Source organism: Desmodus rotundus, chromosome 13 (genome assembly GCF_022682495.2).
Source record: "Desmodus rotundus isolate HL8 chromosome 13, HLdesRot8A.1, whole genome shotgun sequence".
In the NCBI taxonomy this organism is placed as follows: Eukaryota; Metazoa; Chordata; class Mammalia; order Chiroptera; family Phyllostomidae; genus Desmodus; species Desmodus rotundus.
This window is the reverse complement of record NC_071399.1, coordinates 71,178,716-71,204,761: the sequence shown is the minus strand read 5'-3', so window position 1 is coordinate 71,204,761 and position 26,046 is coordinate 71,178,716. Positions and strand designations below refer to the sequence as shown.

The window sequence follows — 26,046 nt, the reverse complement described above, 5'->3', positions numbered from 1 at the left end:
TCCGCCCACCCTCCCAAGCTCCTCGCTTTCGTCCAATTCTCGCAGCCCTCGGAGAGCCAACCAATGTCAATCTCGACGTTTTCCCGCGAGAGGTGTTTGTTACTGTCTGGAGCGGGAAGGGGAGAAGCTCCCCGTAAAGTATAGTTGTGCGGCGGGGCTGCTAACTTGATACGTTTTTCGGTCCAGTACTGTCAGAGTCGGGATTCTGCGCCGCGAGGCGAGATGCTGAAGTCAAAGACTTTCTTAAAAAAGACACGGGCGGGGGGCGTGATGAAGATCGTGCGCGAGCACTACTTACGGGACGACATCGGCTGCGGTGCGCCGGGGTGTGCGGCCTGCAGCGGCGCGCACGAGGGGCCGGTCCTTGAGCCGCAGCCCCTGGACCCACCCAGCAGCCTCTGCCCGCAGCCGCACTATTTGCTGCCTGACACCAACGTGCTGCTGCACCAGGTGCGTCGGCGGGCGGGTTCCACCAGAAGGGGTGTGACAGCCTTGGAAACTGAGGCCCAGAGAGTCGCATCCGGGGCATCCTCCTCCACTCCCAAGGGGAGGACCCATGCCTCCTGTACCCCAGGCCGAGATTCTTTTCCTTGAACGTACTATTTTTGAGTTCTTGGAGTCATGATAAGTTTAGGTACGTTAATTTTCTAACTCCTGGTGTCTTTTCCGCCTTAGATTGTAAGTGTCTGGAGGCCGGGACCTGAGCACCTGTGGCCTCCAGTCTGCGGCCCCCAGACAGCTTTTTAAGTGCGTATTAACAAAAACTATGGGCCAACCTATTTTTTATTAATGGACTTAATTCTGCGAAGTTTTACAGTTAGTCCGTTTATATGTGTTTTTCTCTACTAAACCCGAAGGATTTTATGTAACAAAATATCTCCTTATCTTAATGCATGTTTAGGGTTTTTTAAACTGGTAGGGTTTTATGTTGTACAGAAACAGTTTGTAAATGAACATAGAAAAAATTAATTTTTCTTGTCTTTTCTTTTTTAAGATTGATGTTCTTGAGGACCCTGCCATCAGGAATGTAATTGTCCTACAAACAGTTATGCAAGAAGTGAGAAATCGGAGTGCCCCGGTGTATAAACGAATCCGCGATGTGACTAATAACCAGGAGAAGCATTTCTATACTTTCACTAACGAGCACCATAGGTAGGAGGGAAATTATGTTAATTATCAAAAAAACACAGAATTATCTAAATTTGGAGGAGGGCTCCTGCAGTGATTTGTGATGTCAGAAGATATTCAGGAGGTTTCATACGTACAGGAGTTTTACTTGGTTCTCATACAGTTGTATAGAACATGATGCTAAGTAGACCTTATTAAGGTCACTTAGACCTTGAATGGATCAAACCTCAAAGCAAGGTCTCCTGACTCCTAGGCTATAGTAGGTAGTTTTATTTCCAAAATGTTTTCATTTCGAATTGATTTTAGTATGTGTTGAGCAATAGAATCATGGTAGATAAGATTAACCAGCTTCTTGGAAAACCATATTATATGAATAGCCAACATAGGTTAATAAAATGTAAAAGTTTGTGAAAGAGGTTTTAAATGATAAAGCAGATTTATTCTTAATGGGCTTTTAAAAGTTACACTAGTCCCTTATAATTGATTACATTGAAGAAAATAAGGTTAAAGTATAGAATTCGTTATTATATTTCAAATTCAAGACTTATGTTTGAACATAATGTGTGGTCTTAGAAAATAGATTACGTGATTTCTTATGTTTCATAAATCGATGATACATCTTAGTATACTTTTATTAGATTAGATCAGGGCTTCTCAACCTTGGTTCTGCTGATATATCGGACTGGATAATTCTTTATCCAGTGGGTGGGCTGATGTTTGGCAACATCCCTGGCTTCTACCCACTAGATGCCAGTGGCAACCCTGTACCCTCTGTCCACAGAGTTGTAAACCAAAATGTTTCCAGACATGTCAGATATTCCCAGGGAGCAAAATCACCCCCATTGAGAACCACTGGATTAGCGGTAGATATGGTAATGAAATCCCATTGTAATATGCAAATTAAAAAATTTAATTTCCCAATTTTGTCTTGTTTATCCATATATCCCAAACTTTAAAATATAAATTGGTCTTGTAAAGAACATCAGTAAAGCACTTGCAGCCTTCTTATTCCGGGCTCATCCTTGAATTCTAGAAGCAGCGAACTTGCTTGTTTTTCAGTGCAGAAAGATCAAGTTTTTGTGGAGCCTGATCACCAGATCCCTAATCAGAGGTTATTGTTAGCTTAAGTACATGAGTAGAGTTTAGCAATACTGGGGTTGACAGGAAATTCTTCCTTTGGACACTTGGGCAAATCTTATAAGATGCTGTTGCTCAAGTCACACTAAAACCAATTCAGAAATTTATGGCAGTGTCTTGTGATTGGTACACCTAAAGCATTAGTAGGTGCATTTAATGGTGAGGAATAAAATCATTCTAAAAACTATTATAAGTTAAGTCTAAAATTTTAAAATCGAATTTATTATCTTTTTTTAATAAGACTTTATTTTTAGAGAGAGGGAAAGCAAGGGAGGAAGGGAGAGAAATGTCAATGTGAAAGAGAAACATTGATTGGTTGCCTCTCGCACGCCCCCAAGTGGAGACCTGGCCCGACACCCAGGCATGTGCCCTTCCAGGATGAACTGGATACCTTGTGGTTTGCAGGCTGATGCTCCATCCACTGAGCCACACCAGCCATGGCTGAATTTATCATCTTTAGTGCTAGAAGTTATTGTACTGAATTTTGTTATTATACTTAAATCTGACTTGAAAAAAAGACTTAAATAAATAAGTATGCCGACATATTTGGGAGCTCAGAGCAGATAGAAAGGAGTGTGCAATCATATCTGTATCTGGTCTTTCAGTCTCTAGATGGCCTCTGGCATCTATCGTGTGTTTACCATGGATAATTTACATGCATTATGAATTTAACTGTAAATGGGATCATGGGGTGTACTGTTTATAGTTGTCAGGAATTACTGTTAATCTACAGTTCAAATGAAATCTCATCAGACCTGCAAAGTTTAATTATAGTTTTTTCCAGCAAATCATTGCTTATTTCATGTTCCATCCTGAGTGTAAAATCCTGACCTTGATTTTTCTTTTGGTGAAATAAAAATTTTTTAGCCTTTGTATTATTTCATTAATAACATGGTTTTCTTTTTTCAAGCAAATTGTCTTAGAAACTTAACTATACAGATCCTGTTTACTTCTTCTCTGAGGTATAAATCTGAATACGTTCAAGAGAGAAAGATATACCATTGACTTTTAAGTTTAGTGGTTATTAAGCATTTATGTCTTAAAACTTTTCACAGATGCTTGTTTTTATTGATATTCATTTCCTTTTTAAAAAAAAATTTTCTTTTCTTTATGTTTAGAGAAACTTACGTAGAACAGAAACAGGGGGAAAATTCTAATGATAGGAACGATAGAGCCATTAGAGTAGCAGCAAAATGGTACAATGAACATTTGAAGAAGATGTCCGCAGAGAATCAGCTGCAAGTTATCTTCATAACAAATGACAGGAAAAACAAAGAGAAAGCCATAGAAGAGGGAATACCAGCTTTCACTTGTAAGTCTACATGTATCAACCGTTAAATCATGTTTGCAAATGCATATAAGAATTATCAGGCTCATCGTCAGAAATTCACTCGACTGTGTAATATTTTAATAGTCCTATGTTGCCTCTATGTTTGCATTTGTAAATTTCTCTGCATTTCTAAGCTCAGTGTTTTGTGGTGCCCAGTGGCCAGTTTCCCCATCACCATTTGGAATGGGCTTAGCAATAAAAGCTCAGTGATATGCTTGCCCCACTCTCTGTGCTCGGGTATGACCACATCAACAGATGCGGTCTTTCTTTCCAAAAAAAATTGACAGATGTACCATCACAAACAAGATTATCCATGTTCTTCCATATCTAAGAAAAAACAAATAAAAAAACACTTGAACTTTTCAAGAATAATAAAACTTACTTTGCAGGTGAAGAATATGTAAAGAGCCTAACTGCTAACCCTGAACTCATAGATCGCCTTGCTTGTTTGTCTGAAGAAGGGGTATGTTTGAGTTTGTTTTATTTTGTTCTGAAAAGTGAAAATACTAAAATAGCCACTTTCGGTTATGCAACTTAAAAATTAGAATGTCGGTGGAAATTGGAATAGGAGTTGAGCTGGGGCTGTGATCAGAATGCCATTCCTAAAAGACGTGACTGTCTAAAGTAGCGCTGTTTGCCAGTACTTCCTCAGCAACCTGAGTGTGGCCTGGCACTTGGTAGCACTGTTTGTTGATGAATAAAGGAACCCATGGCTGGTTTGTGAATTGGAGTAGGTGTTTAACAAAGAAGTGGTGGGCACGGCAGACAGGGCATGCAGCTGTAGCAGTAATCCCAATGGAGGAGGGAAGGGAGTCCTGAGAGGTAGAACAGGAAGGGTAGAGGCCTGATAATGAGGGCCTAGAATTTGTTCAGTCGGTCAGCAATTTTTGAACTATCTTATAAAGATCTCCCTAAAAGGGCATCTAGGAAGAATAGAATGATATGATAGCAGGTAGAATTCTGGGCTCCGTACCTTAACTAATGGCAGGCTAAAAGAAATTAAGGGGGTATAAAAGTCTGCCTGGGAGGGATGGGGGAGAATGATCAGAAATCTTATCTATTTAAAAAAGCACTCTAATATCACTATGTAGGATGATACACTGTCTCATGGGTGAGATTAGACACAAAGGGATGAGTAAAGGGATCAATGTAATAGCAGACATGAGGGGATATGATATAGGACTCATAAAATGTGGTGAACCCTCATTTCCTTACATGTAGAGTGTGTTTAGCAATAGTGACTTAATGGTGTTGTTATGAGGATTGAATGAAATAACAGCACTATTAATAAAATTCTTATCTCAGAGCCTGGCACATAGCCAGGGTAAATGTAAATGGTAGCTATTGTTATAATAGAAATAGGTTTTGTGTAATAGAACATTATACATACATCCAGTCTTTATAGTTTTTTTTTTTCCCATCAGCTACTTTACAAAAACTAAATGGAAGTGAGAAAAGAAAAGCTGGACTTGAGTTTTGGAATACAGATATAGGATTGCCCTGTCTAATATGTAGCCACTAGCTGCACGTGGCTGCTTAAATTTAATTCAAGTTAAAAATTGAGTTTCTCAGTTGCACTATCCACTTCAAGTGCTCAAGAGGCACCCGTGCCTCTAGTGGCTTTCATTTTGGACATCACAAAAAGAATATTTCCTCCATCACAGTTGTGTTGAATAGCACTGATCTAGAAGAAAAAACAAGAAATGATGTAACACTGGTAATACACAGTGTTTGATTAAGTACTGTGGTGGGGTAAGTGTAGGGTATGGTGTGATACAACATGTATGTGCCTCACATTCACTGTGCTATGCAGTATCATGTAATAAAAACCACAGAGCTTATGATGAAATGTGGTTAGGGGTACTCACTCAAAAATGTCATCAAGTGTTAGAAAGTGGGTTTGGAAAGAGACCAAAATCATATAGACATAAGATGATCTATTAAGAATAAATAGATCATCTTATGTTTATATCATGGTGAAAATGTTACAATAGAGAGGGAGCAATTTGATTGCAGAGAGAATTCTTGAATAGAGGAGAGGACATGGTTTGCAGTGCCCAATTGGAAGAACAGAAACATTGTATCCCATTGTATTCATTGTTACAGGAGAGAAAGCCCAGATTTCGGTGTAGATTCAAGTAGGTGGGCGGATTCTGAGGTGAGAACCTGTACTGGCTGCTTCTGATTCTCAGCACGGATATTGAGGTCACCCATCTGAGAGTGAGAAGATAAGCAAAAAGTAGGAAGTATAAAGGAAAATGGAGAGGAAAAGGAGCCAGGCAGTCAGGGTTTGGATGTTTGCTGAGAATCTTCATAGGTGTTGTAGATTTAAGGCAATTCCCAACTGACCTCTGTCTTGTATCCTTAGCTATTTAAAGTAGCCAAAATAAAAATAGCATTTCTTGTGCTGTAGCAGCCACAGATTTTTCATGGAATTGAGGCCTTAAATTAACGTTTATGTATCTACCTGCCCACTTAAATACACGCCTTCATTTTGGGAGGCCTGGGGTGGGGGTTGGAGATAGGCAGTTTCTTAGTGACATAACACCCAAGTGGCTAACTGTGTGTGGCTGACCACCTAAATATAATGAAATTGAGATATTTGTGTAAGTTGTCCTAAGAACAGAAAGCATTTTTTTTCTCATTGTGTTATATTCTCTCTCTAATGGAGTTGTATATACCATGATGTGGAAGGTTTTTAAAAGAAATTAATTGATAGTGATAATAGTTATATACTGGTTTGCAGAAAACTTACATACTAACTGTATCTTTGGTTTGTTAATTTCACAGAACGAAATAGAAAGTGGGAAAGTAATATTTTCAGAGCATCTTCCCTTAAGTAAGCTGCAACAAGGCATAAAATCTGGTACATACCTTCAAGGAACATATAGAGCCAGCAGGGAAAATTACTTAGAAGCTACAGTATGGGTTCATGGAGACACTGAAGAAAATAAAGAGGCAAGTGTGTAAATATATTCCTTATACAGTAAAATACTTTCTGTTCATTATTTTCTTTTATAAGTATTTAAAGTTTTGTAGGAGAATTTAAATTTGCATTGTACTCCCAGTTTATCTGCCTGAAGGCAGTTTTGTGGGATGTATATAGATACTAGAACTAATCACTTTTTTTAGAAACTGCTTACTGAAGAAAAGAACTCTCTATTAACCCACTTTTAAGGTTAATCAAATAATGATAAATAGGATGCCTCTATTTTATATGTTATGACCAGTTATGGGAAGTACTAATTGCATAGCATTAATTGCTCCGGAGGCCTTCACACACTTTGAAGTGGATAGCAATTATTTTGGGATGCTTACTGTTTGCCAGGTGCTCTTCCAACTGCCTTGCATGCTGCATTTCACGTAATCTTCAACCTAGCCTGTAAAGCAGGTACTCTTTTTGTGTTACCTTCAGGACCGTGAAGTTTAGAGAGGCTAAGAAATTCTCCCAAGGTCTCTTGGTAGTAATGTAAGAGTTATGGCGGAGCCATGAACACAAACTCGTATTTTCTGGTCATGTTTTTTCTACTTGATATTGAGAAATTAAGAGGGTGTAATAAGGGGACACTCTAAGGAAGACAAATGTAAAGCAGGAGAAATAAAGATACATAGAGCCATTCAAAATATATAAAAACTTCTGGTAAGTAACCTTCCCATTATTGTCATTAAAAATATTTGGACACATGCCATTTACTGTTCTACACAGATAATCTTACAAGGACTTAAAAATTTAAACCGAGCTATTCATGAAGACATTGTGGCTGTGGAGCTTCTCCCCAAGAATCAGTGGGTAGCACCGTCCTCTGTGGTTTTACATGATGAAGGTCAAAATGAAGATGATGTGGAGAAAGAAGAGGAAAGAGAACTCATTGTATGAAACCAAGCAAGTTTTAATTTTTGTCTGTGTACATCGGTATAATTGATACGTTAGCTTCAGAGAAAATTACAGAAGTTTTATTGCATTCAGATTTATTGAACGAAATTATACCAAGGGGGACACAAAAAACTGGAATTGTCTTCTGGAGGGTGTTCCCCCTGTAGTACAGGCTTCCCCCACTAGGTGAGTGTTCCAGGAACCCATCTGTATCAGCGTCAGTTGTAAGAGGCTGCCTTCGGCCTCAGCAAGTTTTTTTTGAAGAGCCTTTCAGTGCATTTGCCCATTTCATGATGGGTGATTTACGAGCACACCTGTCCACATTGTGCTGGATGTTCAGCAGTTTTGACCAAAAATGACATGACCCCAATGCCCCGTCCTCCCTCTTCACACGGTCTTGCCCTGAGCAACTTCTTTTGTTTCCCTGGGTGAAAAAAGTCCTCAAAAAGAACCGTTTTGCTGATGTGGAAGAGGAGAAACAAAAAACAGAAGCACTAGAATGCATCAAAATTGATGAGTTCAAAACCTGTTTTGAGCAGTGGAAAACAGTCTCAATAGGTGTATTGCATCAAAGGGAGAGTACTGTGAAAGTGACTGAAGTTTAAACATTTAGAATAAATGCACAATATTTTATAAATAAATTCTGGTTTTTATGGGTCCCCCCTCTTATTTCTACACAGTTGATGTTTTTCCAATTATTTAAGTAGTGTTTTAAATTTGTCTTATTTTGCTCAAATAAGTGGGTTTAAATACAAAAAGACTTAACTTGATTATGAAACTTGAACTGTATGACATTCAGAATGTGTGATCTGTCTGAACTAGTGAGTTTTAAGTAAACATAAATTAAAATTTTCTGAAATGTTTTTACATAATGTTAAAATTTTCTTAGGATAGTAGGTGTACTTTTGGGCCCTTGTATTTGGATTTGCTTAATAATTCCTTTTCTATTACCATAATTATTATGAAGAGAATACTTTCAGTTGATTTTTAGGAGCCAAAGTCTACCTAATATGACCTATTTATTTCCTTACTTAGAATTACGTGAATAATGTAATTATTCACCCAATATTAGCATTTCTTTTTCCATGAATTTCAATGTTTGCTCTGGAGCCTTCTATGGCATTATCCCTGTAGAGTCTAGGCCGTACAAGGGTGTTGGAGGTGAAGTACCTTAAGGTCCTTCCGCTATGTCTAATACGAAATACCCTGTTTTGGATTTTATTTTGAATAAGGAAGAACCACTAGAGGTACATCTCATTTTCTTTAGGAATAAATGCTGCACAGCTGATTAGTGCAAACTAGTACTAAAACCCTAGTTTATTCATTCCCATACCTGTGTATGTGTTAGTAAGTTCTCATATTAAAACTTAGAAGAGTTGAATTTGAGATATTTATTCAGTTATATTTATTTTTTCAATTATGTGTTTTTGTAGTCCTTTATGTTATGGAAATTTCCATGGTTTGTTTTTACATACTCTTGCCTAGAATTTTGAAGCATCAAGATTCTGTACTTTTATGTCATAATTTAGTGCCTGAAAATATTAGTGTCCATATTCATATTCTAATGATGAAGGGAAATTGTGTCATTATTCTTCGAGGAAAAATAACTGAAGATTTTTATTTTTATTTTTAAATCTCAGCTTAGGGCTGCTGCGAATGAAAAAATGTTAAAGCCTACAGGTAGAGTTGTAGGAATAATCAAAAGGAATTGGAGACCGTACTGTGGCATGCTTTCCAAGTCAGACATTAAGGAGGTGAGTAGAGAGCATGTTGCTATGTGATGAAAAAATGATGCAGTTTCAATAGAACAGCTCTTCCCTTGCCTTTGCCCCAGTTTTCGTGTGTGCGTGAAGTATTTTTTGCTCATTTTCTTTAGTCGAGAAGACATCTCTTTACACCTGCTGACAGGAGAATTCCTCGAATTCGGATAGAAACCAGACAGGCTTCTGCATTGGAAGGACGGAGAATCATTGTTGCTATTGATGGATGGCCCAGAAATTCCAGATACCCGAATGTAAGTTTGAATTTTGTTTTAAGAGTATTTTATTGAAAATTTGGGAATAAAATTGCTTCTCTTAGTGGAACTAGAATCTGCTTATGTATAGAATTCATACTGAAATTTAGGAATATTTCACAGTTACCTAATAAGTACTGCATCCAATTTGAAAATTAACCTTATGAAATTTCAGTGTAAGTCATTTGGTTACTTTTACTCAGATTTTCAAGCAAATAACTTCTATTGATAATGACTACAAAAATGGTGTTTAAGACCTAACTGGATGCTAATCAACATTTTGAAACTACTGTATTTGAAGCACATTCTGACCTTGAAAGACAATAGGAAATAAACAGATGCTTTGTTATATAAGAACTAGGCCTTTGCTAAGTCTTCATTATAAACACTTGAAAATGAGAATTTTCAAGTGTTTATATTGAAAAATCAGTTTATAGTGAAAAATCAGCTTTAATTTACCAAGGGATCATTTCTAAGAAGTACTTCTGGGTACACTTAGAAATACTAAGGTTCTCTGTAAATGCTCAAAGAACTTAATGTGGTAATAAGATATAAATTACCCAGTAACAACGATAAAATACACCTTTCCAGTAACAATTTTTGGTTTTAGGGGCACTTTGTGAAAAACTTAGGTGAAGTTGGAGATAAAGAGACTGAAACAGAGGTTTTGTTGCTGGAACATGATGTTCCCCATCAGCCTTTCTCACAGGCCGTTCTTAGCTTTCTACCAAAGATGCCCTGGAGCATTACCGAACAGGTGAGTTGAAAAGAATGCTAAGTGACTTTGTAAATTACTGCATCCGATTTACTTTTGTTTGAATTCTCTGTGTGTTTTTAAATATGTAGAAACCACAGTCCCCTCCTGCCCCACATTTAGGTAGGTACAGAAAAACTCTTAGGTATTAGAGAAATCATTTGCTTCACTGAAAGGTAGTTTTTTCTAGAGGCACAGTGCTAGATTATGTCAAACTTCAAAGGCAAGGAAACCACAAGTTGCAAGTGATAATGTCTAGTTATCATTAAGAAATAAGACAAGGTTTTTTGTTTTAAATATATTGTTGATTTCATTAGGGCTGTGCTGCTCTTGTGCTGCCAGGACAGTTTTTTCTCCCTTAATCGTGTGGCATCTTCTAGGACTTGAAAAACCGAGAAGACCTGAGGCACCTCTGCGTTTGTAGTGTGGACCCCCCAGGATGCACCGATATAGATGACGCTCTGCATTGTCGAGAACTTGAAAATGGAAATTTGGAGGTATGCATTTTGTAACTGCATTCTTATCCAAATACAGTGTTGTTCTTGAGTTCATTTGCCTTTCTCACCCACTGCAGAATTTATCTGTGAGTCATTTGTGCCCAGGACAGTCAGTTGTAGCTGCAGAGACTAATGGGCTTGTATCAAAAACTGAAGTGCTGAATGTGACTGAGTCCTTTTTCCATTTAGCTGAATTTCTTCTCAGTAAAACTCCATTTATTCAGTGCAGTGTATTGACATCTTTTCATTTTTATCTTTTTAAGGTTGGTGTTCATATTGCTGATGTTAGCCATTTTATTAGGCCAGGAAATGCTTTGGATCAAGAGTCGGCCAGAAGGGGAACAACTGTGTATCTTTGTGAAAAGGTAAATGTGTTAAATTTAAAATGGAATTTTAATACATGTTTGAGACTTTTTCATCATTTGTTTTATTCTTAATAATAAAGTTGTCTGAGGTGTTTCCTGGGGGAAAGGCAGCCTCAATATTTAGTGAAATTTGATGAATAGCTAATATGTTGATTGTGCTGTTAGTTCATAGACACCATGGGGCTTGCGAACGCTTAACTAGTCAAAGTTTGAAATCGTACATGAATTAGCTAAAAGACTAATATATAGAATGAGGTGACCTTAAATCAGTAAAAATACTGCAGTGTTCCTTGATACTGAGTGGCCCAAGAGATGTAGTTGATATAAATTGTTATGTAGCATTTAACTTACTATTTATGGGTAACTAATTAAAATTTCTTTTCTTTTTTTTTTTTAAGTCATGAGTTTATTCTGTCACAGTTTACTGTTTATTCTTCATTGAATATGGTCCCATAAAGTTACAGAGAAAAACTGTGAAAGTAGAGGGAAAAGTTGAGCTTAGTCTGTTATGAATTCATTGTCAAAATTCTGGGTAGCTTTTTGCATAAAAATATAGAGTCTATTTTAGTATTTTAAAAACACCGTATAGTTTGTGTGAAGCTTTGGGAAAAGATCCAGTCATAGAGCTAGCAAGCAGGGCCTGCGACAGTCATCCAGTCCGATCCCAGTGTCCAGAGGACAGAGGAGGCTTTCAGAGGACAAGTTGGTGGTTAGAGTAGAGGACTGAACCTTAGATCCGCTGACGTGGAGTCCAGTTTTCTTTCATTGCTTCCCTTTTGTAACAGTTTTGTGTAAGTACAATGCTTTTCTAGAAACAGACTTTTTATTTCGTGCTTTCTCAGTTCTGTTCAAAGGCCAGAATATTCCCTTTTTTCCTTGTTAAATTAATGCTGTTTGCGAATACAGTCTGAAATAAATAAATGTATAGACCTAGCTAAGTAATCTGCAACTATTTTATCTGTTCCAGAGGATCGACATGGTTCCAGAGTTGCTTAGTTCTAACTTGTGTTCCTTAAGATGTAACGTTGACAGGTATTCATGCATGTTTTTTCATAAGACCATAGTAGTTACTGATTTAACTGATTCCCATTAACAAATACTGTCTATTTTTTCACATAGGCTGGCATTTTCATGTATTTGGGAAATGAATCACAATGCTGAAATCTTAAAAACAAGGTTTACAAAAAGTGTCATTAATTCAAAGGTTGGTTTCGTGGCTAACATTTAATGTTTAAAATCTTTGATACTTTTAACAGTATTCTAGATTGTCTTCAAAAGGCTTAGGCTTATTATCTTAAGGATTATTTTCCCCAGTGTTGCAACAAAATCTAGATTTTTGCAGGTATCAGCTTAATTCTTGATGTTATTTATAAATGAGTTTATGTAGCCATTGTCCTGTATTCAGAAACCTAGAAAGCCTGTATACTTAAAAAGACCAAATAGGTGACATTTACCCCCAGCTCAGGAATCCCAGTGTTCGAAGCTGCCCCAGCTTATGACTGGTTAGCATTCTGAAAGTTGGCCTGTATACCATCTTCTTGCTTCTCATGTTTGTTTGTAGAAAGGATGTTATAAACCAATGTTGGATTCCAGCAGACCTAGCCTGAGATGCGTGCTCAGACAGGATGGAGCGACATTGTCTTCCTCATCCTCTTCCCTTTTTTGTACTTCTCCCCAGGTTCCCTGTACTCTCATTTTCCCCTGAATCTTTGTGTAAGGTTTGCCAAACCACTTTTTTCCAGTGATCCTTTTTTCAAATGTACCTGCTTTCTCTCCCTTTCACCTCATTTTTTCTGTTGTAATCAACTCGTAGTTGGGGAGAAAGCAGTGTTGGACTGGCAAGTGGTGATGTGTGAATGATTTAAGCCTTCCTAGCTTTGTGTTTTTAAATAGAAGTGAATGTATTTTTCTCCTAGACTTTGCCAGTATCACAAAATTACATGAAAAAAAATTTAGTGAACACATAACAGAAAACATTTTTAGAAGGGGGGCTCTTAGCTCCTAGGAGAGGAGTTGACTCTCCCCAGAATCTGACCTGGCTCTCATCACCTAACACTCTTACACTGTTCCTGAATTTTACTTGTAAAGTTAATTTTTTCTCTGCCCATGAGGATGTATTTTTTTAATTGACTTTAGAGAGAGGGGAAGGGGGAAAGAGAGAGAGAGAAAGGGAAACATCGATGTAAGAGAGGAATATCAGTTGGTTGCCTCCTGTATGCTGCCCCGAGCAGAGATCAAACCTGCAACCTACGTATCTGCCCTGACTGGGAATTGAACTGGCAACCTTTTTGGGGGGGAGATACACGGGAGACACTCAACCAAATGAGCCACCTGACCAGGGCAACAAAGTTATCTTTAAAAAAAAAAAATCAGCCAAGAAAATGGTAGTTTTCTTTGAAGAGTGAAATAGGAACAGAAGCAGCTATTTGTATATTTGGATTAAAATTGGAAATTACTTTAAATCTTTTACTGCTGTGATTTGTTTCATTTTTAGATATTTAATTTTAGGTATTTAGGAAATGTCCTGCAAAACCTCATGATTAGATTACTACAATTTTCCTAAGTATTTGCCAGTGAGTAGGGGAGTAACTTCTCTTAGAAAGGATTTCACTTTACAGTTTTTATCAGAGAATAATCAGACCTTACTTTTTATTTTAGCATTACCTGAATGCTAAATATGAAATATGAACTATGTAAGTCATTGAGGTGTAAGCAGTTTATAAACTGACCATGCCACCCCATTACTCGCACGTTTGTCTGTGCTGCATAATGCGCCCGATGAGTGTTAATGAACTAGAGTCATACGTGTGGAACATGGAGGTTATAGTTGGGATTCTCTCTTTTGTTAGTGATATTTAGGTTTTTCAAAACCATGGATTTTACATAGTGGAAATAGGAGAATGTGGTAAGCCAGTTTTTATAATTTGTAAGGCTGATATTAACATACATATCTTCTTCAGGCTTCCCTTACGTATGCTGAAGCTCAGATGAGAATTGATTCGGCGACCATGAATGATGATATTACCATTAGTCTCCGTGGACTAAATAAACTAGCTAAAATTTTGAAAAAAAGAAGAATCGAAAAAGGGTACAGTTCAAAAATATTTATTAAGATACTTCTTAATTCATTTATCTTGGCATTAAGATAACTTGTGAACTCTTTGAAGTGTTTTATCATGGACAATGATAAATTATTTAATAGACTGAATAAAGACTCTTACGTAAAGACACCCTACCCCTAGCTGCCTTTTTAATATTAGCAACTTGACTCTGGACTGAGGTTTGTTTAGGAGTTCTGTCTTTTAATTTGTTGTCATGTTTAAAAACTGTCATGTTTGAGGTAAAAATCTTAAAGAAATTCTGAGAAGGCAAGACGACCTCAGGGCTCTTCTGTGGATTGTTTTCAATTTTAATTAGAAATTAGAAATGAATTTCCATATTGAACACTGATTTTCAGTTTAAATAAATGGAAAGGAAGTTGTTATTGCACTTTATAGAGTTGCAGGAGGTTTAAGAGATTGTTTAACCCAACACCTTTATTTTTTTAAATGATACACCATTACTTTTTAATGATTAAAAGTTACTTAGAAGTAGTCTTCCCAAAGATCTGATAGCTAGGGGCTGGCTCATGTCCTTTAGCTATGGTATTGTGGCATTTGCTGAACTATAAAAGGTGTAAGATAAGGAGTGTCCAAGTACCCACACTTGCTGAAGCAGTTAAAAGAAATTTGACTCTTGGAAGACATCATCAGAGTAAAGCAAGTACATTGTCTCTTGATACATCTACAGTCTTCTATTTCCCAGCTAAATATGTATAGGAAATACATTAAGTTTTAAGTTTGCTGCTGTTTTGACATTAAAAATAAAAAGATTTTAGATGGTGGTGTCTGGGTTCCCACGCCCATCCAGGGTAGGGTCACAAGCAGTTACTAACGGTGTTTTTGTTGGGGAATGCAAACTGTATATCCGTGCTCATTCATAAGGCATGCCTATTTAAATTTAAATTAAAAATTCAGTTCCTGAGTTGCACTCGCCATGTTTCAAGTGCTCCGTAGCCACGTGTGGGCACCACTACCGTACTGGGAAGTGTGGATAGAGACCATTTCCATCTCTGCAGAAAGTACCGTTCATCGCACAGAGGTGTTCCAGGTCGTTACGCAGCGCCATTACTCTCTCTCTATTCACACCTCAGTTTCCTGGGAATTTTTCGTATGATCCTAAATAAGAAACTTGAAGCTCTAAGGATAATTTGGATGCAGTTAAATCCAATGAAATTATTGCTCAAGCTTTTAGATATAAACAAGAGGGCTATAATGGAATTTTTATGACACAAAATGAAACATTATTCAGCAATTGTTTGTTTACTGAAGGTTTGCACTATGCCAGGTATCAGAAGAAAGTGTGTGTAAAGATAATTTTTAGAAAGTTTGTTTTCAAATTAAACCGAATGAAACAATTGAAACTATATTCATTTTATGGTTTTAAAGATGTAAGCTTGCATTTGTAACATACCTTCTCATAATTCGAATAGAAAAGATATTTTTTTAACTTCAAAAAACGGCCTTCAATTTTGTAAATAGAAGGTCATTTACTGGTAAAAACTATCGTTGAATCTTCTCAGTCTTAGGGAGACTTGAGAAAACAATCATTAAAAAACAAAATGCTATCTTTGGCCTTCTTAAAAAATAAGTCTTAAGTTATATCTATGTTAAAGGATAAATGTTATGTCATGGATAGTGGCCTGTGAAGAAACATGATCAAAATGTGATTAGTATACTTTGCTTTTTAAGTCAAGATATAGTAATAAACACATAATAGATCTGATACAGAACCATGTAAATACTGCATGGCAAGAAAGGAATATTTGCGGAGATTTCCTTGCTAGTATTCCTTCTGGAGCTCCCCTAAGAAAGGTGGGGAGTTAAGGAAGAAAAGAACTTGGATCTCACGTAACTTGTCTCATGTTATTTTTTTCCTTTTCTATGATTGTACAAGGTTGCCCACGTTTGTTAAAATTCCAAGTTTTAGGTTGATTTGTAGTGAACCTGATGAAAATAGCACCGAGGCGTAAAGAAATATTAAACTTATCTTGCCTGGTAGGCATTTACTTTTCAAAGGAGTTGCTAGGTCATTAAATGAACCATGCATGTAAGCCACTTAGCATAGTATGTTATCTGACCTGTAGCACTCAAATGTTCATAGTCATCAGCATTTGTAACATAGTAGTAGTTGTAGTTTATCAGTCTCTTCTCGACTGGTTGAGTTTATGTGGAAGATACTTTTGAACTGTGGATCTTCTCATGTCAGTGATCTACCCATAGTAGCTTCCTTCTTCCTCTCTCCATCACCCCTCACCCTAATTCACGATTTTCCACGGTAAATACTATGCTGCCAGTAACCCTTTTCATCAGCCAAAGTGATTACAAACCCGTGTAACGGTACAGTCGCATACTTGCCTACAGAAGGTATTCACACCCTCAGGAGCTCAAGGACTCGTTCTGTTGTCTTGTTCTCGCGCCCACTCATTAAGTGCATTCTAGGTGTGTAAAACTTAGCAGATGGCCATAGAGCCTTCAGAAAAACATCTGTTGCATACTTGCTCTAATCATTGTCTGTTTTAAAAGACCACATCAGAGTTATGTCTGTTATTGGCTCACTTGAGTAACCCACCGCTTTTATTTTTATTTAGGGCTTTGACTCTCTCTTCTCCGGAAGTTCGCTTTCATATGGACAGTGAGACTCATGACCCCATAGATCTGCAGACCAAGGAGCTTAGGTTTGCGGGCTTTAATGGGCACTGGATAAGATTGGGTTTTAGATGTGCTATCTGGTTTGTTAGTAAACAAAACATTATACCCAAAGTATCTATGTCTAGGGCTGTGATTTCTGTAATTTTTTTTTTACTTATAAACTGTATAGAAAAGTATCTCACTGTTCAGTTTTTCCTACATAAAACTGGGATTAGTATTACAATAGAAAACTTTCCAATTGGAATTGGTATGTCTTGATGTGTGTGGTGTACTAGAACTTGACTAGTGATAGTGATGGTAAATAAAAGATTGCCTGGTTAATTCCTTAAGTACTTAATTGGAATTATTGTGGTAGGATGGAAGAGTGAGCACAGGGCTTTGGAGCCAGACAGCCTGGGTTTGGGTTCCGCTGCTGTCTGCCCAACTCTGGACAAGCTATGCCCCAGTTAATTTGTGACTGATAAGGGTACCTACCTCATAGGGTGCTGTGAAGAGTACTCAGATGTTGTACTCAGCTACCGTTGTTACTGTTTTATTGATTTAGCTAAGATTAAGGAAGCAAGGAAATGGGTGGTTAAACGAGAGGCCTCTTTTCCATGCCTCTTATAGAAGGTAACTATGAAATTAGTTTGCATTTATATTTTTCTTAGTAGATGACTTAGAATTAAACACGAGAATATACTTAAGTTTGTTAGTTTGGACCAGTAAGTGCTCAATAACATTAGAACTGAAATTAAAAAATAGCTTAGTGAGGGGAGGAACTTCTGTGCAAATAAGTCTAGTGTTAGTATGAACAGTGAGCCCAACATTAGGAGCTATTTTAAGGAAAAAGTTGAATACAACTTTATCACAATAGGACATCATCCATTTCTTCCTACCCATTAGAAGAAAGACATTTCCAAGAGATTGTGCCCGTAAGTTTTAAAGGTATAGGAGGTCTTATTAATATTTTCAAAATTAATATACTTTAGCGATCTTGTCAAGATAGTATTAGAAGTTATTTAAAATGGAAATAGGAATGAATGATAAATAATGCATGTTCAACAACTTGGGAGAAAGTACTGTGTAAACAAAAGGCAGATGATTTATTAAACTACATTTTAAAGACATAGACTAACTACTTAGATTGAAAAGCAGTATCAGGTTGCTTAAGACTTTTAAAGTCAGGTTATGTGGCCTGAGTCCTGTTAACCACTAACAACTCTGACTTTAAGCAGAGAATGATACTCAGTCTTACACGCCAAAGGGAGTAAATATGTATATGGCACTCTGTGTAGTACTTGGAGCGAACGCCTGACCCGAACAAGCACCCAGAGTAGCTGTTGTAAAGATGATCTCTTCATTTTGGTGATATATTGGTGAAAGTATAAATTTTTAAACCAAAATTTATATGACTTAAACTTTTAATTATCTTAGTAAACTTTATGGATTTATACTTAAATAAAAATCTATTTTTATTTGGGTTTAGGGAAAGGAGGTAAAAATGTTTCTGTTTTAGATTTTATATATTACTTAGAGTTAGCAAAGCTGTTTTTTAAATGCAACTTATGAAGTCTCCTCTAGCATGAGATTTGCTTACACAGTAGATGCCTAGTAAGGATTGTTGACACAGAGGGAAGAAATAAATGAGAGAGCCCTAAGTTATGAAAATATACATGTGCACACATATGAATGTTACATTGGAAATATTTCCATTATCTTCTAAACAGAAAAGGTAACCTATAAATAAATATGATATAATTTAATGATTTTTTTCCATTGACAGAGAAACAAATTCAATGGTGGAAGAATTTATGTTACTTGCCAATATCTCTGTTGCAAAAAAAATTCATGAAGAATTTTCTGAACATGCTCTGCTTCGAAAACATCCTGCTCCTCCTCCATCAAATTACGAAATTCTTGTTAAGGCAGCTAAATCCAAGGTGAGATTCTATAGATTGAAAAGCTATTTGTACTTGTGTTGCAGTCTATCCAATGCACTGAATCACCTATATTTATTATTTATTTATTTATTTTTAAGCATATTTTATTGATTATGCTATTACAGTTGTCCCATTTTTAAAAAAGAGATTATTTATTTATTTTTAGAGAGGAGAAGACAGGTAGAAAGAGTGTGAGAGAAACATCAATGTGTGGTTGCCTCTTGCACCCCATACTGGTGGCCTGGCCTGCAACCCAGGCATGTGTCCTGACTGGGAATTGGTGACCCTTTGCTTCACAGGCCAGCGCTCAGTCCACTGAGCCACATCAGACAGGGACAGTTGTCCTAGTTTTTTCTCCCTTTTATCTCCCTCTGCCCTACACCCCACTCCCTCCAGCATTTCCCAACCCCCTTAGTTCATGTCCATGGGTCGTATATATAAGTTCTTTGGCTTCTCCATTTCCTATACTATTCTTAACCTCCCCCTGTCTATTTTGTGCCTACCAATTATGCTTCTTATTCCCTGTACCCTTTCCCCCATTCTCTTTCCTCCCACTTTCAGCTGATAACCCTCCATGTGATCTCCATTTCTGTGATTCTGTTCCCGTTCTAGTTGTTTGCTTAGTTTTTATTTTTGTTTTTTAGGTTCAGTTGTTGATAGTTATGAGTTTGTTGTCATTTTACTGTTCATAGTTTTTGATCTTCTTTTTCTTAGATCTAAGAAGTCCCTTTAACATTTCATGTAAGGGCTTGGTGATAATGAACTCCTTTAACTTTACCTTATCTGGGAAGCATTTTATCTGCCCTTCTATTCTAAATGATAGCTTTGCTAGATAGAGTAATCTTGGATGTAGGTCCAAGGTCCTATGTTAATTTTATACCTTTATATAGACTTAAGTTATTTGCAATATCCTGAACCTAATAAGCTCTTCCATATCTCTGTGCCTTTACACATGTTCTCTATGTCTCTTATTTCATGCCTCCTCTGAACCGAACTTCAGGAAGTTACAAATAATTTTTTCTCTATCTTTAACTCAGTTAAGTCCCCTTTATATCATGTCCCTAAGAAGGAAGTCCACTTATTGCATACCTGGAAAAAATGAAAAATACAGAAAGGGCACCATTTCCTCAGCTCCATGTAGCCCTTGCTCCTGGTTAGCAGATTTTCATTTGGGTATAAATACCCTTACCCTCGGGGCCACTATGGCTTATCTCGGTTTTCTGTGCGTCACTTGTTCAGGTCCCGTCTTTCCTGTCCAGAAGAGAGCTGGAAGGAATGGTTTTGAGTCTGGGGACATTCTTCTTCCGGGATGGCACTGGTTTCTGAGTTATCAGACCTTTCTGGTGGGCTTACTGTCATATCCGTCAGAACAGAATCAGCTTCTCCTCTGCTCTGAGGCTTATGCCATAAATTGGGGGATTTTCTCTTGTCTTACTTCTTCTGAAGATCTGGGCAGGAGAAGGAGGATTTAAGCATGTTTGCCTCATCTCCCAAAGTAGAATAAAATAGCCAAGTTTGACCTATCACACTTGATGGAGTGGTGTTGACCAATACAGTTTTATTTTGTCTGTGGCTTTTGCCTCTACTTTGAACGGAAGGAAAATGTCTGCAGAGAAAGTCCAGACATGCTGGAAAGTCTCCAGGTCTGCTTTGATTTCTTTTTCCTGCCCCAGCAAAAATCAGGCAGGCACAAGCTGGGCTTTGAGAAACAGCACTGCTGCTCCCACCACCCTTTCTTCAGAATGTTGATACTTCAGTACCTTTAAGTGCATTAAAACAAGGCAAGCTTTGCTGTTGCACAGGACAGTTACTGCTTTCTGTACATTTATCTTTTATCTCGAAGGTGAAAGATAAAAGGTATAAGCACTATCTGGTCAGTCTGCTTCATTACATTTTGAATACACGATGGTACTGATTTTAAAATACAGTGCTCTTTCCCTTCTCTTTGTTCACAGAATTTGGAAATTAAAACTGATACCGCCAAGTCTTTGGCTGACTCTTTGGATCGGGCTGATTCCCCTACTTTCCCGTATCTGAACACTCTGTTGAGAATACTCGCCACTCGCTGCATGATGCAAGCTGTGTACTTCTGCTCTGGGATGGACAACGACTTTCATCACTATGGCTTAGCATCCCCCATATACACACATTTCACGTCACCCATCAGGAGGTACTTTTTCCTTTTGAAATTAAAAGAAACAGAAGATGGTTCCTTTTGAATGTTAGAAAGACATTTGAATGCTAACGTGAGATGATTCTTATCTGTGGGTAGATACTCAGACATCATCGTTCACCGGTTGTTGGCCGTGGCTATCGGGGCCGACTGCACTTACCCAGAGTTGACAGACAAACACAAGCTTGCAGATATATGCAAGAACCTCAACTTCCGGCACAAAATGGCTCAGTATGCCCAGCGTGCATCAGTGGCTTTTCATACCCAGGTATTGCCTTCCATTGATAATATGAAGAGAGGTGAAGTTTTGTTCATTTTAACATGTAATTTCAAAACTTTTTTGTTAATTTCAAAATATTTAAGATGATTCTTAATAAGGTATGTTATTTTACAGTTATTTTTCAAAAGCAAAGGAATAGTGAGTGAGGAAGCCTATATTCTCTTTGTGAAAAAAAATGCTATCGTGGTGTTAATTCCAAAATATGGTTTGGAAGGTACAGTTTTTTTTGAAGAAAAGGACAAACCAAAGCCACGGCTTATTTATGATGATGAGGTATAGTATTTCCAGTGTTTTTACTTTTGTTTTCCTTTGATGCAGGGAGGGGTGTGTTTTCTTTGATAGGTTACAAATACTTAAAAAGGGTGAAATGGGTTTTTGTACTCTACAGACTTGAAATGTGCCGACTAGTTTAACCGTCACACTCAGTTGCTCACCTCAGTATATCTCCCCACAATCACATGTTGACTTTGATTTCTTTTATACTAAGTAAAGTTTTCCCCCCTAAGTAAACTTAACACGTTGCCCTGGGTGGAGAGAAGGATTTAAGTAAAGGAAGACTTAAGTGATTGCTCTGAGCTCAGGCGAAGGAATTTTTTAACCTGTTTCCAGTGTCTCTTGTCAGGCACACTCCCTACTTGCCTAACCTTAGTGGAAGGGCAGGACAGGAAACTGCCTGCAGTGCCTTTGTGTTAGGTTTCTCTACTAGGCCGATAATTTGCTGGTAAGAATCCTGAGTAATGAATGTACTTGGGAACCATCTTAATGAAAGGAGGAAGGATGGTAGCTTGTATTTTTGTGAGGCAACTAGATTAGTGGCTTTTGTTACATAGAACACTTAGATGCACTTATTAAATATGCAAGTAATTTTTAAGTTTATCATAAGCTTTTAAATTTAAATGAAAGGTAAACTATAAAGAATGAGAACAAATCCTCAAGATTATGAAAGTAATTAAAAATTATAAAATGTCTTTTGTTTAGAAACCTTCACTTAAAATAGAAGACACAGTGTTCCATATATTTGATAAAGTTAAAGTGAAAATCATGTTGGACTCATCCAATCTTCAGCATCAGAAAATTCGAATGTCCCTGGTGGAACCATGGGTAAGACCAACCTTACACGGTTTGCGTTGTAATGGAATGTGTTTGTAAAAGACTGACACAGCCATAGTTATTTCTGCTTACTGACAGTGGAAGTTCTGTAGGTAGTGTGAGGGACAGATATTTGCCTAGCAGGTCCTATTTTCTCACTGATCTCCCTAGGCTGTAGGATGCTAGTCCCTTAGACAAGATCGGGCGCGTTCAGGGTGGTATGTCTGTAGACGGGATCCTAGTTACTTAGGGGTCTTCTGAGGCTGTCAGTATGAAAAGCAGAGCTCTTTGAAGTCTCTCCCCTAGACTTTTGTCACTTTTATCGGTTTTGAAAGCTGCGGTTTTTGAAGATTAAGGTAATGTTTCACCCGAGACATTGGTTCTTAACCTTTGTTTTGCCTGAGGCCTCTGATGCTGATAGTAGCTTAGCTGGGATACAGACATGTTAAACACATTTCCCAGATGACCTGTTTCTTACCTGCTGAGATCAGGTCTGACATTTCTGAACCACTGTTACTTTGTGTGTGAAATATATACTTTGTGTGGAAAACCCTTTCGAACCCCATTTTCCCCTTCCACCTCTACATCCTTTGCAAATTGAAAGTACCAGTGGGGAAGGGGGAGATGAGAGTGAGGTTTATTGTTCATTTTATGCTTTTCCTCGCCTAATTTTTTTCTATTTGCATTACTTTAGATACCTGGTATAAGTATTCCTAGTGATACTTCAAACATGGACATTAATGAACCAGAGAAAAAGAAGAAGAAGCTTGAAAAATAGCTACAGTCAACAAAAAAACTTCAAGGATTGGTTTCCTTTAAAAAAAAAAAAAAAGTTTGAGAGGACATTTTTAAACCTAAGAAGTGTGTGCAAGTTTATTACTTTATTAAGTGCATTTTAGTAATTTTTTAAAATGCAATTTTTAAAATGTATTATATTTTATGGATTATGCTATTACAGTTTTCCCAATTTTTCCCCTTTGTCCCCCTCTACCCAGCACCCCTAACTCCCTCAGGCAGTCCCCCCCAACATTTTTCAAGTGTATGGGTCATGTGTATAAGTTCTTTGGGTACTCCATTTCCTGTACTGTACTTTATATCCCCATGGCTATTCTGTAACTGCCTATTTGTACTTCCTAATCCCCTCACCTCTTCACCCATTCTCCCACATACCCCCCATCAGGCAACCATCAAAACGCTCTCTGTACCCATGGTTCTGTCTCTGTTCTTCTTGTTTGCTTTTTAGATTCAATTGTTTTATATTTTTTGCCATTTTATTATTCATAGTTTTGACCTTTTTCTTAAATGAGTTCCTTTAACATTTCATATAATGGTTTAGCGATGATGAAGTCCTTTAGTTTTTTCTTGTCTGGTAAGCTCTTTATCTACCCTTCAATTCTAATTGATATCTTTACTAGGTAGAGCAATCTTGGCTGCAGGTCCCTGCTTTTCATGACTGAGTATTTCTTGCCAATCCCTTCTAGCCTGCAGTTTCTTTTGAGAAATCATCTGATAGTCTTTTAGGAATTCCCCTGTAGGTAACTAACTTCTTTTGGGGCTTTTAAGATTCTTTCTTTATCTTTAACCTTTGGCATTTTAATTATGATGTGTCTTGGGCCTCTTTGCATCCATCTTGTTTGGGACTCTGTGCTTAAAAATTTGCATTTTTATTGAACTGTTGACTGTGTCTGTGCCATCATACTACTTGACTTCTGGATTGAACAGAACTGTTTATGCAGACAAATTCAATTGAATATCCATCAGTTAAGTAGTGACAGGGTGGCAAATTCAGGGACCATATAGATCATTTAAAGAGGGCATTTATCTGTTCGTTGAAGAGCAGATTAACTCACGTAAGTAATTTGATTATTTAATATTGGTAGAAAAACTACCATTTTCCTATGGAGAAAAACAGAACATTTTTAGAAGCAATCTGTTATTTCTAAATCTTGAAAGCTTTGTTTGGTGTGGCAGTTTTTAGATTTCAAGACAACTAAGATCTGTTGGGGAATTCGGTAATCATTGCTATTTTTAATTTATCTAGCTTACATGTGTGTTCTCTTTCTGTTAGAAAGCCTCCTGCAGTTTTTTAATGATCCTTGAACAGCTGCTGAGCGTTTGGGAATTGAATGTCCAAGGAAGGCAAGATGTAGGATATTTTGATCTGACTGAAAAAATAGTTGTTTATACCAGGTAGTAAGTGTGACCTTCACCTCAAACATCTCCCCCAGAATAAGGCATTAGGATTCAAAGAAAGATAGTACTTTGGATAGTACTTTAAATGTCACATCAAATGTTACTTAAAAACAAAAAGTAGGTAATGGATGGCTTCACCTGTTATGTGTCAGATTATATAGGAATGGGCAGGTGGTGTAAGTACGTATTAAAGGGAGCACATTGAGGTGTCTTCCCTTGTTAACCCCAACAATTAGTAATGATTAAACTTATGTTTTCCAAAATATTTTGAGGTCGTTACCTTAAAACACTTTACTTTGCTTATTCAATCTCTAAAAGTACCTACAGTGTACCAGGCGTATCACCAGTTAGGCAAATTGCCTTTGCTTGGAAGGCGTTTGCGCAAACGCAGGTTTGCTAGTGGGAAAAATTACAGTGTGTGCTTCAGGCACTTGGTAATTGTTAAATGATGTTCCCCGTTTCCTGTTACTGAGGAAAACATCCATACATTAAGGAAGAAATTGACGGAGTGATAGCTTTGTTGTCTTGGGTCCAAGTAATGGACTAAGACAAGAGCAGGAGTCAACAAGCCTTTCTGCAAAGGGCCAGACGTGTAAGGCTGTGCAGCGGGGCCGTCTGTCTGTCACACCTTAGAGCTCAACTCTTCTGCTGTGACAACAGATGCGGCCATAGACTGAATGGAAACAAGTGAGCATGGCTACTCACAATACTCACGTGTCATAAAATATTATCCACTTTATTTTCTCCTCCCCGAACAATTGAAAAGTTCTCGGCCCATGGACCACAGTTTACCTGCAGTAGAGGAAAAGGGAGGCTTCTTGGTAAAACCAGGAGGCTGTAACTGACCTTACATCTTTCCAGGTTTTTTTTCCTGTGCCTTATTTATGAGGAAGGTCTAATTCAGGCATTAGTTCCTACTGAGTAGTTTCACATGAAATAGTCCACTTAAAAAGCTCTGTTGGGTAGGACTCTTCTCCCCATTTAACAGGTGAGAAAATTTGAGGCTTTTATGGCTCAGATCAAGTAGTTCAGTGACAGAGGTGGTGTTAGATTCCAAGTTAGTCACTAGTTTGTTCCTACTTATGCTACAAAACACACACAGCCAGGGAAGCTCCTACCCCTGGAATCTAGGACTTCTATGTATAGCAACAGTCTTAACTTGTATTGATTCTAAAGGCTATGTGCTTAAGGACTCAACTTCCTGATGCAGAATCTTTAGCAATGGACCTAGTGGCTAATGGTTTTAATGGTTATTTTGCTGGGGGAGAGGTGGAGCCAACTACACAGTAAGAAACATTTTTTAGACATTAGCAATAAGCTTACAAGGTGCAAAAAAAACATGATGAAAATGACAATGATAGGATGTCTTTATTTCCTAGGGCTGCATATGAATTATTACTCCTTTATGAATCAGTTTTTAAAAAGTGATTTGTAAATATGACTAAATTTTCCAAAGGTAAAGAGTATCCCCCCCAAACTTAAATACCCCGTCTACTCCCCACATGAATGTAAGTTCTGCCCAGCCATGCCCTCGCAGGTC

At 37.5% G+C, this 26,046-nt stretch overlaps 1 protein-coding gene across 1 annotated transcript; it reads left to right on the top strand.

Annotated features, from left to right (window-relative positions):
• Positions 1 to 22: 22 nt before the first annotated feature.
• On the top strand, positions 23 to 24,019 carry DIS3 (DIS3 homolog, exosome endoribonuclease and 3'-5' exoribonuclease). The gene is made up of 21 exons (XM_024569146.4): positions 23 to 450; positions 995 to 1,152; positions 3,384 to 3,577; positions 3,985 to 4,058; positions 6,386 to 6,553; positions 7,302 to 7,466; positions 9,110 to 9,223; positions 9,346 to 9,483; positions 10,094 to 10,240; positions 10,618 to 10,734; positions 10,998 to 11,099; positions 12,067 to 12,131; positions 12,219 to 12,303; positions 14,060 to 14,187; positions 16,789 to 16,875; positions 18,615 to 18,771; positions 20,727 to 20,941; positions 21,044 to 21,212; positions 21,339 to 21,497; positions 22,203 to 22,325; positions 23,008 to 24,019. The coding sequence occupies exons 1-21, from the start codon at positions 223 to 225 to the stop codon at positions 23,089 to 23,091; spliced, it is 2,877 nt and encodes a 958-aa protein (XP_024424914.2). The 5' UTR covers positions 23 to 222; the 3' UTR covers positions 23,092 to 24,019.
• Positions 24,020 to 26,046: the final 2,027 nt, after the last annotated feature.